This window comes from Parasteatoda tepidariorum, chromosome 2, assembly GCF_982258835.1.
Source record: "Parasteatoda tepidariorum strain Cologne lab strain chromosome 2, Ptep-v5.0, whole genome shotgun sequence".
In the NCBI taxonomy this organism is placed as follows: domain Eukaryota; kingdom Metazoa; phylum Arthropoda; class Arachnida; order Araneae; family Theridiidae; genus Parasteatoda; species Parasteatoda tepidariorum.
This window is the reverse complement of record NC_141756.1, coordinates 98,918,613-98,934,332: the sequence shown is the minus strand read 5'-3', so window position 1 is coordinate 98,934,332 and position 15,720 is coordinate 98,918,613. Positions and strand designations below refer to the sequence as shown.

General features: G+C 35.6%; 1 protein-coding gene across 1 annotated transcript in view; it reads left to right on the top strand.

Moving 5' to 3' along the window:
* The first annotated feature begins 391 nt into the window (after positions 1 to 391).
* The window catches only part of LOC107444316 (uncharacterized), a 202,932-nt gene continuing 187,603 nt past the window's right edge, over positions 392 to 15,720 (top strand). The window contains exon 1 of the mRNA XM_021148137.4: positions 392 to 537. Coding sequence (XP_021003796.3) covers positions 402 to 537 — 136 coding nt within the window. The 5' untranslated portion in view covers positions 392 to 401. The remainder of the gene's footprint in view (positions 538 to 15,720) is intronic.

Genomic DNA, 15,720 nt, shown 5'->3' with positions numbered 1-15,720 from the left:
GATCAGTACCCCCAGAGGTATTGATTTGTTATGGGAACATGGAGGACTTTGCGACTCGACAGATTCAACGTGCATCAGTCACCATTTACTACACGGGGAGTCTTCGGCCGGCGGGGATCGAGCTCACGACCTCTTGGAGATGGGCCCAGTGCCCTACCGACCAGGCTATCCCGGTCTTATGAATTCGTATAGTAGACTTGAAAGTTACTGTGAACAGCTGATTTGTATCGTGTAGAGCTTTTTCACCTGTATAACATTCGCCCATGGTCGATGGTTCGCCCATTAATGAACTTATTTCTTTACCATTCACTATGAAATACTAAAATCAACAACGGTGACTGTTAAAGTCCGACGTTTTTCGAATACATTATCACAGAAAGTTGTAGAGTGGGGGTTGGGGGATGGTGAGTAGCGATGGGGGAGCAGGCGATATTGTAGGGGAGAGAGACAGAGCAGTTCCGACGATTGCCAGCTACGGACGTCGGATGCCTCCCCTGCTTCAACTGTTGCTGCTTCTTGCCGCATCTCTCATACGAGGTGAGTTCCCACTTTCTCTCACGTGTTTAAACCCTTTTTTTTAATCATTATATGAAAAAAAGCATTCTTAAAAGCAAACTTTTTATTTTTATGCAACAGTGCGGGTTATTCCCATGAGATTGTATGTTACTTTTTAATCATATTATTAAGTTTATAAAGAAGAAAGAAAAAAAATCGAGTTTTTGAAATTGTAAAGACAAACTTAAAGGTCTAATTCTCATGTGACAGGCAAAAAGTGATTTTTTTTTAAATGCAAATTCATTAAATAAATTTGAGTAATGCTGGTTGCCATGGAAAACTGGTGGGATCGTGCGTTTCTCTTTAATTCTTTTTAATTTTCGCCGCATCTCTCATACGAGGTGAATCCGCACTTTGTGTCACGTGCTTAAGCCCCCTTTTTTTTTAAATCATTATATAAAAAGGCATTTTTAAAAGCAAACTTTTTATTCTTATGCAACAGCGTGAGTGTTATTTCCATGAGATTGTATGTTATTTTTTAATCATTGCATTGAGTTAATAAAGAAGAAAAAAAAATAGAATTTTTAATTGTAAAGACAAATTTAAATGTTTATATCCTCACATGATACGCAGGAATATTATTTCTTTAAAAAAATGCTAATTTATTAGATAAATTGGAATTATACAGGATGCAATAGAAAAATGGTGGGATCGTGTGCTTCTTTTAAATTCTTGTCGCATCTTTCATGCGAGGTGAATCCGCACGTTGTGTCGCGTGTTTAAACCCTCTTTTTTTAAAAAATAATTACATAAAAAAACCTTTTTAAAGGCAAACTTCTTATTTTTATGCAACAGTGTGCGTGTTATTCCTGTGAGATTGTATGTTACTTTTTAATCATTGCATTGAGTTTATAAAGAAGAAAAAAAAATAGAATTTTAAATTGTAAAGACGAACTTAAATGTTTATTAGTTCGTCAATTTATTAAATAATTGGAGTTATACTGGATTACTGCAAATTTATTAGATAAATTGGAATTATACAGGATGCAATAGAAAAATGGTGGGATCGTGTGCTTCTTTTAAATTCTTGTCGCATCTTTCATACGAGGTGAATCCGCACGTTGTGTCGCGTGTTTAAACCCTCTTTTTTTAAAAAATAATTACATAAAAAAACCTTTTTAAAGGCAAACTTCTTATTTTTATGCAACAGTGTGCGTGTTATTCCTGTGAGATTGTATGTTACTTTTTAATCATTGCATTGAGTTTATAAAGAAGAAAAAAAAATAGAATTTTAAATTGTAAAGACGAACTTAAATGTTTATTAGTTCGTCAATTTATTAAATAATTGGAGTTATACTGGATTACTGCAAATTTATTAGATAAATTGGAGTTATACTGGATTTCATGGAAAAATGGTGGGACCGTGTACTTCTTCTTAATTCTTGCCGCATCTCTCATACGAGGTGATTCCACTCTTTGTGTCACGTGTTTAAACCCTTTTTTTAAAAAATAATTACATAAAAAAACCTTTTTAAAGGCAAACTTCTTATTTTTATGCAACAGTGAGCGTGTTATTCCTGTGAGATTGTATGTTACTTTTTAATCATTGCATTGAGTTTATAAAGAAGAAAAAAAAAATAGAATTTTAAATTGTAAAGACGAACTTAAATGTTTATTAGTTCGTCAATTTATTAAATAATTGGAGTTATACTGGATTACTGAAAATTTATTAGATAAATTGGAGTTATACTGGATTTCATGGAAAAATGGTGGGACCGTGTACTTCTTCTTAATTCTTGCCGCATCTCTCATACGAGGTGATTCCACTCTTTGTGTCACGTGTTTAAACCCTTTTTTTAAAAAATAATTACATAAAAAAACCTTTTTAAAGGCAAACTTCTTATTTTTATGCAACAGTGAGCGTGTTATTCCTGTGAGATTGTATGTTACTTTTTAATCATTGCATTGAGTTTATAAAGAAGAAAAAAAAAATAGAATTTTAAATTGTAAAGACGAACTTAAATGTTTATTAGTTCGTCAATTTATTAAATAATTGGAGTTATACTGGATTACTGCAAATTTATTAGATAAATTGGAGTTATACTGGATTTCATGGAAAAATGGTGGGACCGTGTACTTCTTCTTAATTCTTGCCGCATCTCTCATACGAGGTGATTCCACTCTTTGTGTCACGTGTTTAAACCCTTTTTTTAAAAAATAATTACATAAAAAAACCTTTTTAAAGGCAAACTTCTTATTTTTATGCAACAGTGAGCGTGTTATTCCTGTGAGATTGTATGTTACTTTTTAATCATTGCATTGAGTTTATAAAGAAGAAAAAAAAAATAGAATTTTAAATTGTAAAGACGAACTTAAATGTTTATTAGTTCGTCAATTTATTAAATAATTGGAGTTATACTGGATTACTGAAAATTTATTAGATAAATTGGAGTTATACTGGATTTCATGGAAAAATGGTGGGACCGTGTACTTCTTCTTAATTCTTGCCGCATCTCTCATACGAGGTGATTCCACTCTTTGTGTCACGTGTTTAAACCCTTTTTTTAAAAAATAATTACATAAAAAAGCATTTTTAAAGGCAAACTTCTTATTTTTATGCAACAGTGTGCGTGTTATTCCCATTAAATTGTTTGTTACTTTTTTATCATTGCATTGAGTTTATAAAGAGGGGGGGGGGGGAAATAGAATTTTTAATTGTAAAGACAAACTTAAATGTTCATATCCTCACGTGACAGGCAGAAATATAATTTTTCAAAAAAAAAAACCAATGCAAATTTATTAGATAAACTGAAGTTATACAGGATGCCGTAGAAAAATAGTGGGATCGTGTGCTTCTTTTTAATTCTTGTCGCATCTTTCATACGAGGTGAGTCCACACTTTGTGTCACGTGTTTAAACCTTTTTTTTAATCATTAGATAAAAAAAAAGTAATCTTAAAAGCAAACTTTTTATTCTTATGCAACAGTGCGCGTGTTATTCCCATGAGATTGTATGTTACTTTTTAATCATTGCACTGAGTTTATAAAGAAGAAGAAAAAAATAGAATTTTCAATTGTAAAGACAAACTTAAATGTTTATATCCTCACGTGACAGGCAGAAATATAATTTTTCAAAAAAAAAAAAGACAATACAAATTTATTAGATAAATTGGAGTTATACAGGATGCCGGAGAAAAATAGTGGGATCGTGTTCTTCTTTTTAATTCTTGTCGCATCTTTCATACGAGGTGAGTCCACACTTTGTGTTACCTGTTTAAACCCTTTTTTTTAATCATTAGATAAAAAAAAAAGTAATCTTAAAAGCAAACTTTTTATTCTTATGCAACAGTGCGCGTGTTTTTCCCATGAGATTGTATGTTACTTTTTAATCATTGCATTGAGTTTATAAAGAAGAAGAAAAAAATAGAATTTTCAATTGTAAAGACAAACTTAAATGTTTATATCCTCACGTGACAGGCAGAAATATAATTTTTCAAAAAAAAAAAAAAAATACACATTTATTAGATAAATTGGAGTTATACAGGATGCCGTAGAAAAATAGTGGGATCGTGTTCTTCTTTTTAATTCTTGTCGCATCTTTCATACGAGGTGAGTCCACACTTTGTGTCACGTGTTTAAACCTTTTTTTTAATCATTAGATAAAAAAAAAAGTAATCTTAAAAGCAAACTTTTTATTCTTATGCAACAGTGCGCGTGTTATTCCCATGAGATTGTATGTTACTTTTTAATCATTGCACTGAGTTTATAAAGAAGAAGAAAAAAATAGAATTTTCAATTGTAAAGACAAACTTAAATGTTTATATCCTCACGTGACAGGCAGAAATATAATTTTTCAAAAAAAAAAAGACAATACAAATTTATTAGATAAATTGGAGTTATACAGGATGCCGTAGAAAAATAGTGGGATCGTGTTCTTCTTTTTAATTCTTGTCGCATCTTTCATACGAGGTGAGTCCACACTTTGTGTTACCTGTTTAAACCCTTTTTTTAATCATTAGATAAAAAAAAAGTAATCTTAAAAGCAAACTTTTTATTCTTATGCAACAGTGCGCGTGTTTTTCCCATGAGATTGTATGTTACTTTTTAATCATTGCATTGAGTTTATAAAGAAGAAGAAAAAAATAGAATTTTCAATTGTAAAGACAAACTTAAATGTTTATATCCTCACGTGACAGGCAGAAATATAATTTTTCAAAAAAAAAAAAAATACACATTTATTAGATAAATTGGAGTTATACAGGATGCCGTAGAAAAATAGTGGGATCGTGTTCTTCTTTTTAATTCTTGTCGCATCTTTCATACGAGGTGAGTCCACACTTTGTGTTACCTGTTTAAACCCTTTTTTTAATCATTAGATAAAAAAAAAGTAATCTTAAAAGCAAACTTTTTATTCTTATGCAACAGTGCGCGTGTTTTTCCCATGAGATTGTATGTTACTTTTTAATCATTGCATTGAGTTTATAAAGAAGAAGAAAAAAATAGAATTTTCAATTGTAAAGACAAACTTAAATGTTTATATCCTCACGTGACAGGCAGAAATATAATTTTTCAAAAAAAAAAAAATACACATTTATTAGATAAATTGGAGTTATACAGGATGCCGTAGAAAAATAGTGGGATCGTGTTCTTCTTTTTAATTCTTGTCGCATCTTTCATACGAGGTGAGTCCACACTTTGTGTTACCTGTTTAAACCCTTTTTTTAATCATTAGATAAAAAAAAAATTAATCTTAAAAGCAAGCTTTTTATTCTTATGCAACAGTGCGCGTGTTTTTCCCATGAGATTGTATGTTACTTTTTAATCATTGCATTGAGTTTATAAAGAAGAAGAAAAAAATAGAATTTTCAATTGTAAAGACAAACTTAAATGTTTATATCCTCACGTGACAGGCAGAAATATAATTTTTCAAAAAAAAAAAAAAGACAATACAAATTTATTAGATAAACTGGAGTTATACAGGATGCCGTAGAAAAATAGTGGGATCGTGTTCTTCTTTTTAATTCTTGTCGCATCTTTCATACGAGGTGAGTCCACACTTTGTGTTACCTGTTTAAACCCTTTTTTTAATCATTAGATAAAAAAAAAGTAATCTTAAAAGCAAACTTTTTATTCTTATGCAACAGTGCGCGTGTTATTCCCATGAGATTGTATGTTACTTTTTAATCATTGCATTGAGTTTATAAAGAAGAGGGGAAAAAAATAGAATTTTCAATTGTAAAGACAAACTTAAATGTTTGAATCCTCACGTGACAGGCAGAAATAATTTTTTTTTTTTTAAGAATGCAAATTTATGAGATAAATTGGAGTCATACAGGATGCCATAGAAAAATGGTGGGATCGTGTGCTTTTTTTAAAAATATTATCGCATCTTTCATACTTTTTAATCATTGTATTAAGTTAATGAAGAAGAAGAAAAAAATTTAATTGTAAAGACCAACTTAAAGGTTTAGATCCTTACAAAACAGGCAAAAAGGGATTTTTTTTTAAAAAATGCAAATTTATTTCATAAATTGGAGTTATCCAGGATGCCATAAAAAATTGGTCAGATCGTGCGTTTCTTTTTAATTATTTTAAAATTCATCAAACGAAAAAATTAAATTGATATTTAAATTGTAAAAACGAACTGTACGACTTTTTATCCTGCGAAAATCTAAATTACAAAAAGAAAGGCTAAAAAATAAAACAAAACAAAAAAACAATTGTGATTTCGACGTTATCATTATTAACCCAATTACATTCTGCAAAAAACAAACAAAAAAGCCAAAAAAAGAAGAGAGGAAAAACGAGATAGGAATTCGTTATTTCCCAAATCAAAGGAATAATATTAACATGTCTTATAGTTAATAAATATAGAAGATTTTTGTTGTAACTTGGCCTGCTGAATACGAATTCTGATTTTGCGATATTGATGTTTACTTGCATGTGGTTAACGTGTAAAATGTAGACTTTTCGCTTGAAATTGATTGTACCTAAATTAATAATTCCACTGGATTACAAACGGTACTTTAAAACGATTTCAAAATTTAAAATATGGTAACGTTTTTCTTCTTAATTTTTCAACATTGATTTCAGGGAATATTTCTATTTTATTTAATATAATATTTTAATGAGAAATTCGTAATTTTTATGAACTGAATTTAGATCTACCTGATCCACTGATGTTTATAATATTTATCGTATTATGGATGAAAAAAAAGCATTTTTCCTTTAAAATTCCACGTGAGTGCCTCTCCACGATCTGTTTTGTTTATAGAATAAGCATAACAATGTTTTTAATATCTCAGAGTTTCCCTTCCTTAAGCTCATAAATTTTGTGGCAGATAGACAGCGTTATTTGCCTAATTTATCGTTTTTTTTCGTTATCGTTGTAGCTATTTTATTATAAATAGCTTAGCTGGAAAAATAATACTATTCATAAATGCATATATTTTTCATAATATATATATATATATATATATATATATATATATATATATATATATATATATATATATATATATATATATATATATATATATATATATATATGTTGCCGTGAATCACCGAAATCTAGGGAATGTCGACATTTTCACTGGTGAATGTTAACAATCATATAGTCGCTTGGTGAATGTCCGAAATATTTGTTATATCCGATTTGACAATAATTTATTCGTTGATATTATTATATTCATTCGATATTTTAGTAACTGCTGAGGATAGATTAGGAAAAACATCAGTGTTCAGAGTACCGGTTAAATGCAAACTGGGCAGTGGCACTTGACCTAAAAAAAAAACCATTGATGTAGGGCATACTGGGGAAATGTATACCGGGCAGTGACACTAAGGCTTAAAAACCATTGATGTAGGGCATACTGGGGAAATGTATACCGGGCAGTGGCACTAAAGCTTAAAAAAACATTGATGTAGGGCATACTGGGGAAATGTATACCGGGCAGTGACACTAAGGCTTAAAAACCATTGATGTAGGGCATACTGGGGAAATGTATACCGGGCAGTGGCACTAAAGCTTAAGAAAACATTGATGTAGGGCATACTGGGGAAATGTATACCGGGCAGTGACACTAAGGCTTAAAAACCATTGATGTAGGGCATACTGGGGAAATGTATACCGGGCAGTGGCACTAAAGCTTAAAAAAACATTGATGTAGGGCATACTGGGGAAATGTATACCGGGCAGTGACACTAAGGCTTAAAAAACATTGATGTAGGGCATACTGGGGAAATGTATACCGGGCAGTGGCACTAAAGCTTAAAAAAACATTGATGTAGGGCATACTGGGTAAATGTATACCGGGCAGTGACACTAAGGCTTAAAAACCATTGATGTAGGGCATACTGGGGAAATGTATACCGGGCAGTGGCACTAAAGCTTAAAAAAACATTGATGTAGGGCATACTGGGGAAATATATACCGGGCAGTGACACTAAGGCTTAAAAAACATTGATGTAGGGCATACTGGGGAAATGTATACCGGGCAGTGACACTAAGGCTTAAAAACCATTGATGTAGGGCATACTGGGGAAATGTATACCGGGCAGTGGCACTAAAGCTTAAAAAAACATTGATGTAGGGCATACTGGGGAAATGTATACCGGGCAGTGACACTAAGGCTTAAAAACCATTGATGTAGGGCATACTGGGGAAATGTATACCGGGCAGTGACACTAAGGCTTAAAAAACATTGATGTAGGGCATACTGGGGAAATGTATACCGGGCAGTGACACTAAGGCTTAAAAACCATTGATGTAGGGCATACTGGGGAAATGTATACCGGGCAGTGGCACTAAAGCTTAAAAAAACATTGATGTAGGGCATACTGGGGAAATGTATACCGGGCAGTGACACTAAGGCTTAAAAACCATTGATGTAGGGCATACTGGGGAAATGTATACCGGGCAGTGGCACTAAAGCTTAAGAAAACATTGATGTAGGGCATACTGGGGAAATGTATACCGGGCAGTGACACTAAGGCTTAAAAACCATTGATGTAGGGCATACTGGGGAAATGTATACCGGGCAGTGGCACTAAAGCTTAAAAAAACATTGATGTAGGGCATACTGGGGAAATGTATACCGGGCAGTGACACTAAGGCTTAAAAAACATTGATGTAGGGCATACTGGGGAAATGTATACCGGGCAGTGGCACTAAAGCTTAAAAAAACATTGATGTAGGGCATACTGGGGAAATGTATACCGGGCAGTGACACTAAGGCTTAAAAACCATTGATGTAGGGCATACTGGGGAAATGTATACCGGGCAGTGGCACTAAAGCTTAAAAAAACATTGATGTAGGGCATACTGGGGAAATATATACCGGGCAGTGACACTAAGGCTTAAAAAACATTGATGTAGGGCATACTGGGGAAATGTATACCGGGCAGTGACACTAAGGCTTAAAAACCATTGATGTAGGGCATACTGGGGAAATGTATACCGGGCAGTGGCACTAAAGCTTAAAAAAACATTGATGTAGGGCATACTGGGGAAATGTATACCGGGCAGTGACACTAAGGCTTAAAAAACATTGATGTAGGGCATACTGGGGAAATGTATACCGGGCAGTGACACTAAGGCTTAAAAACCATTAATGTAGGGCATACTGGGGAAATGTATACCGGGCAGTGGCACTAAAGCTTAAAAAAACATTGATGTAGGGCATACTGGGGAAATGTATACCGGGCAGTGACACTAAGGCTTAAAAAACATTGATGTAGGGCATACTGGGGAAATGTATACCGGGCAGTGACACTAAGGCTTAAAAACCATTGATGTAGGGCATACTGGGGAAATGTATACCGGGCAGTGGCACTAAAGCTTAAAAAAACATTGATGTAGGGCATACTGGGGAAATGTATACCGGGCAGTGACACTAAGGCTTAAAAAACATTGATGTAGGGCATACTGGGGAAATGTATACCGGGCAGTGACACTAAGGCTTAAAAACCATTGATGTAGGGCATACTGGGGAAATGTATACCGGGCAGTGGCACTAAAGCTTAAAAAAACATTGATGTAGGGCATACTGGGGAAATGTATACCGGGCAGTGACACTAAGGCTTAAAAAACATTGATGTAGGGCATACTGGGGAAATGTATACCGGGCAGTGACACTAAGGCTTAAAAACCATTGATGTAGGGCATACTGGGGAAATGTATACCGGGCAGTGGCACTAAAGCTTAAAAAAACATTGATGTAGGGCATACTGGGGAAATGTATACCGGGCAGTGACACTAAGGCTTAAAAACCATTGATGTAGGGCATACTGGGGAAATGTATACCGGGCAGTGGCACTAAAGCTTAAAAAAACATTGATGTAGGGCATACTGGGGAAATGTATACCGGGCAGTGACACTAAGGCTTAAAAAACATTGATGTAGGGCATACTGGGGAAATGTATACCGGGCAGTGACACTAAGGCTTAAAAACCATTGATGTAGGGCATACTGGGGAAATGTATACCGGGCAGTGGCACTAAAGCTTAAAAAAACATTGATGTAGGGCATACTGGGGAAATGTATACCGGGCAGTGACACTAAGGCTTAAAAACCATTGATGTAGGGCATACTGGGGAAATGTATACCGGACAGTGGCACTAAAGCTTAAAAAAACATTGATGTATGGCATACTGGGGAAATGTATACCGGGCAGTGACACTAAGGCTTAAAAACCATTGATGTAGGGCATACTGGGGAAATGTATACCGGACAGTGGCACTAAAGCTTAAAAAAACATTGATGTAGGGCATACTGGGGAAATGTATACCGGACAGTGGCACTAAAGCTTAAAAAACCATTGATGTAGGGCATACTGGGGAAATGTATACCGGACAGTGGCACTAAAGCTTAAAAAAACATTGATGTAGGGCATACTGGGGAAATGTATACCGGGCAGTGACACTAAGGCTTAAAAAACATTGATGTAGGGCATACTGGGGAAATGTATACCGGGCAGTGACACTAAGGCTTAAAAACCATTGATGTAGGGCATACTGGGGAAATGTATACCGGGCAGTGGCACTAAAGCTTAAAAAAACATTGATGTAGGGCATACTGGGGAAATGTATACCGGGCAGTGACACTAAGGCTTAAAAACCATTGATGTAGGGCATACTGGGGAAATGTATACCGGACAGTGGCACTAAAGCTTAAAAAAACATTGATGTAGGGCATACTGGGGAAATGTATACCGGGCAGTGACACTAAGGCTTAAAAACCATTGATGTAGGGCATACTGGGGAAATGTATACCGGGCAGTGGCACTAAAGCTTAAAAAAACATTGATGTAGGGCATACTGGGGAAATGTATACCGGGCAGTGACACTAAGGCTTAAAAACCATTGATGTAGGGCATACTGGGGAAATGTATACCGGGCAGTGACACTAAGGCTTAAAAACCATTGATGTAGGGCATACTGGGGAAATGTATACCGGGCAGTGGCACTAAAGCTTAAAAAAACATTGATGTAGGGCATACTGGGGAAATGTATACCGGGCAGTGACACTAAGGCTTAAAAACCATTGATGTAGGGCATACTGGGGAAATGTATACCGGACAGTGGCACTAAAGCTTAAAAAAACATTGATGTAGGGCATACTGGGGAAATGTATACCGGGCAGTGACACTAAGGCTTAAAAACCATTGATGTAGGGCATACTGGGGAAATGTATACCGGGCAGTGGCACTAAAGCTTAAAAAAACATTGATGTAGGGCATACTGGGGAAATGTATACCGGGCAGTGACACTAAGGCTTAAAAAACATTGATGTAGGGCATACTGGGGAAATGTATACCGGGCAGTGACACTAAGGCTTAAAAACCATTGATGTAGGGCATACTGGGGAAATGTATACCGGGCAGTGGCACTAAAGCTTAAAAAAACATTGATGTAGGGCATACTGGGGAAATGTATACCGGGCAGTGACACTAAGGCTTAAAAACCATTGATGTAGGGCATACTGGGGAAATGTATACCGGACAGTGGCACTAAAGCTTAAAAAAACATTGATGTAGGGCATACTGGGGAAATGTATACCGGGCAGTGACACTAAGGCTTAAAAACCATTGATGTAGGGCATACTGGGGAAATGTATACCGGACAGTGGCACTAAAGCTTAAAAAAACATTGATGTAGGGCATACTGGGGAAATGTATACCGGGCAGTGACACTAAGGCTTAAAAACCATTGATGTAGGGCATACTGGGGAAATGTATACCGGGCAGTGGCACTAAAGCTTAAAAAACATTGATGTAGGGCATACTGGGGAAATGTATACCGGGCAGTGACACTAAGGCTTAAAAACCATTGATGTAGGGCATACTGGGGAAATGTATACCGGGCAGTGGCACTAAAGCTTAAAAAAACATTGATGTAGGGCATACTGGGGAAATGTATACCGGGCAGTGACACTAAGGCTTAAAAACCATTGATGTAGGGCATACTGGGGAAATGTATACCGGGCAGTGGCACTAAAGCTTAAAAAAACATTGATGTAGGGCATACTGGGGAAATGTATACCGGGCAGTGACACTAAGGCTTAAAAACCATTGATGTAGGGCATACTGGGGAAATGTATACCGGACAGTGGCACTAAAGCTTAAAAAAACATTGATGTAGGGCATACTGGGGAAATGTATACCGGGCAGTGACACTAAGGCTTAAAAACCATTGATGTAGGGCATACTGGGGAAATGTATACCGGGCAGTGGCACTAAAGCTTAAGAAAACATTGATGTAGGGCATACTGGGGAAATGTATACCGGGCAGTGACACTAAGGCTTAAAAACCATTGATGTAGGGCATACTGGGGAAATGTATACCGGGCAGTGGCACTAAAGCTTAAAAAAACATTGATGTAGGGCATACTGGGGAAATGTATACCGGGCAGTGACACTAAGGCTTAAAAAACATTGATGTAGGGCATACTGGGGAAATGTATACCGGGCAGTGGCACTAAAGCTTAAAAAAACATTGATGTAGGGCATACTGGGGAAATGTATACCGGGCAGTGACACTAAGGCTTAAAAAACATTGATGTAGGGCATACTGGGGAAATGTATACCGGGCAGTGGCACTAAAGCTTAAAAAAACATTGATGTAGGGCATACTGGGGAAATGTATACCGGGCAGTGACACTAAGGCTTAAAAACCATTGATGTAGGGCATACTGGGGAAATGTATACCGGGCAGTGGCACTAAAGCTTAAAAAAACATTGATGTAGGGCATACTGGGGAAATGTATACCGGGCAGTGACACTAAGGCTTAAAAACCATTGATGTAGGGCATACTGGGGAAATGTATACCGGACAGTGGCACTAAAGCTTAAAAAAACATTGATGTAGGGCATACTGGGGAAATGTATACCGGGCAGTGACACTAAGGCTTAAAAACCATTGATGTAGGGCATACTGGGGAAATGTATACCGGGCAGTGGCACTAAAGCTTAAGAAAACATTGATGTAGGGCATACTGGGGAAATGTATACCGGGCAGTGACACTAAGGCTTAAAAACCATTGATGTAGGGCATACTGGGGAAATGTATACCGGGCAGTGGCACTAAAGCTTAAAAAAACATTGATGTAGGGCATACTGGGGAAATGTATACCGGGCAGTGACACTAAGGCTTAAAAAACATTGATGTAGGGCATACTGGGGAAATGTATACCGGGCAGTGGCACTAAAGCTTAAAAAAACATTGATGTAGGGCATACTGGGGAAATGTATACCGGGCAGTGACACTAAGGCTTAAAAAACATTGATGTAGGGCATACTGGGGAAATGTATACCGGGCAGTGGCACTAAAGCTTAAAAAAACATTGATGTAGGGCATACTGGGGAAATGTATACCGGGCAGTGACACTAAGGCTTAAAAAACATTGATGTAGGGCATACTGGGGAAATGTATACCGGGCAGTGGCACCAAAGCTTAAAAAACATTGATGTAGGGCATACTGGGGAAATGTATACCGGGCAGTGGCACTTAACTAGATCTAGTAATATATTTTAGACATTTACTAAAGCGTTACCATTATATATATAAATATATATATATATATATATATATATATATATATATATATATATATATATATATATATATATATATATATATATATATATATATATATATATATATATATATGTATATATATATATATATATATATATATATATATATATATATATTTACAGAAATTTTGATTGTTTGCGTAACACATTTTGGAAGCCACAATAATGCATTAATAGTTTTAAAATATGTCACATTTTTGAACTTTTTTTGTAATGCTTAAGGCTCTGCTTTAGCTTTTCTTAACTCCGCATTCATCATTTTTTTCCTCTTAAAAAACGATATTTTCCAAAGAACAGTTTGTTTATAAATTATATACTAGTTATTATAATTTTACTTACGCTCTAATATTGTTTATTTATCAGAACATTTTATTAAATTGTAATGAGAAAGTTATAAATGGGAAGTTATTTCACTTGTTAGAAAGAAAGAGTTTGGGAAAGGTGTGCAAATTGTACCAAACTGCACAAAAACGATATTTTCTAAAGAACAGTTTGCTTATAAATTGTATGCTAGTTATTTTAACTTTACTTGCGTTCTAATAATATTTATTGATCGGAACATTTTGTTAAATCATAATAAGAAAGTTATAAGTGAGAAGTTATTTCACTTGTTAGAGAGACCGAGTTTGGAACAGCTGAGCAAATTGTACCAAACTGCACAAAAACGATATTTTCCAAAGAACAGTGTGTTTATAAATTATATACTAGTTATTGCAATTTTACTTACGCTCTAGTTTTAGTATCAGAACGTTTTGTTAAATCGCTATGAGAGAGTTAAAAATGAGAAATCATTTTACTTGTTAGAAAGACCGAGTTTGGAACAGTAGAGCAATTTTCACCAAACTGTACAAAGAACGAAATTTCTGCTCCTCCAAAATGCCTCCCCCCCCAAATGCACCAAGATTTGGTCTAATTTGGCTTCGAATTGTAGCTTAATTATGAGATCAAATTATAAATATCGGAAAAATTACGTCAGAACGGTAATAATAGCTATCAATAAATAACGTGAATTTACGATATTGTTGTTGTTGTTAATTTACGTCGCACTAGAGCTGCACAATGGGCTATTGGCGACGGTCTGGGAAACATACCTGAGGATGATCCGAAGACATGCCATTGCAATTTTGATCCTCTGCAGAGGGGATGGCACCCCCGCTTCGGTAACCCGACGACCTGCACCCAAAGACGAGAACTTTACGGTAGAACAGTTTAACGAGGACCCATACCGCACACCCTCGGTCCCTAAGCAGACTGATCCAAGTGGTCACCCACCCGCACACTGACAGCAGCCAGTGATGCTTGACTTCGGTGATCTGCTGGGAACCATGTCTTAACGATCTGTCCACTGCGGGACGAATTTACGATATAATCGTCGCAAATGGAATTCGTCAAAAAGATCTAAAATAACAAAATATCGAAGTTAAGATGAAGAAAAAGTAACTTGTGAAACAACGCAGAATTGTGTTGGAATGAAACGCGTCAAATAGTATATTTTAACTGAATCATTAACAAATAGTCGTTCCTCAAATTTTCGTCAATCATTTTTCGTAAAATCATTAAAAATATCGGAATGTGTAAAAACCATTGTCAAGCAACGTGGGTTTTAGGATGGAATTGCCGTAAATAGAGTGCACCAACAAAAGAAAACCTAATTTCGAAATTCGCGTGTCGTAATAACATCGTACTAAAAATGTTAGAATTTGAAAAAGCGCAAGAAAAGGGTAAGTAGCTGCCGAAAAAGGGATGGTCAAACGAAGCGGAGTTAGGATTGAATTCGCGCAAATCAAATGTGCAAAATAGAAAAAAAAATATTAAATTTAATTTCGAAATTTTCGTGTCGCAATAAGATTGTATTAAAAAAATATTGGAATTTGAAAAATCGTGCTAAAAAAATTTTTTTAACTGCAAAAAGTACTTTAAAAAAATAGTGCGTGGAGTCCCTCCGCGCGGAAGAAGTTAAACTTCGTAACCTGCGACGTTAATTGTAGAAGAATCAGCAGTCGTTGAAGGATCACTATAGTTCTATTCAACGACTCTTTTTCCTGCTCCGCTCGCTTCCGTGCTCTGTAATAACGGTAATATTGTGCATTTTTCCTTCGTGGACCTCTTGAACCAGTGGAAGTGCTAGTGGT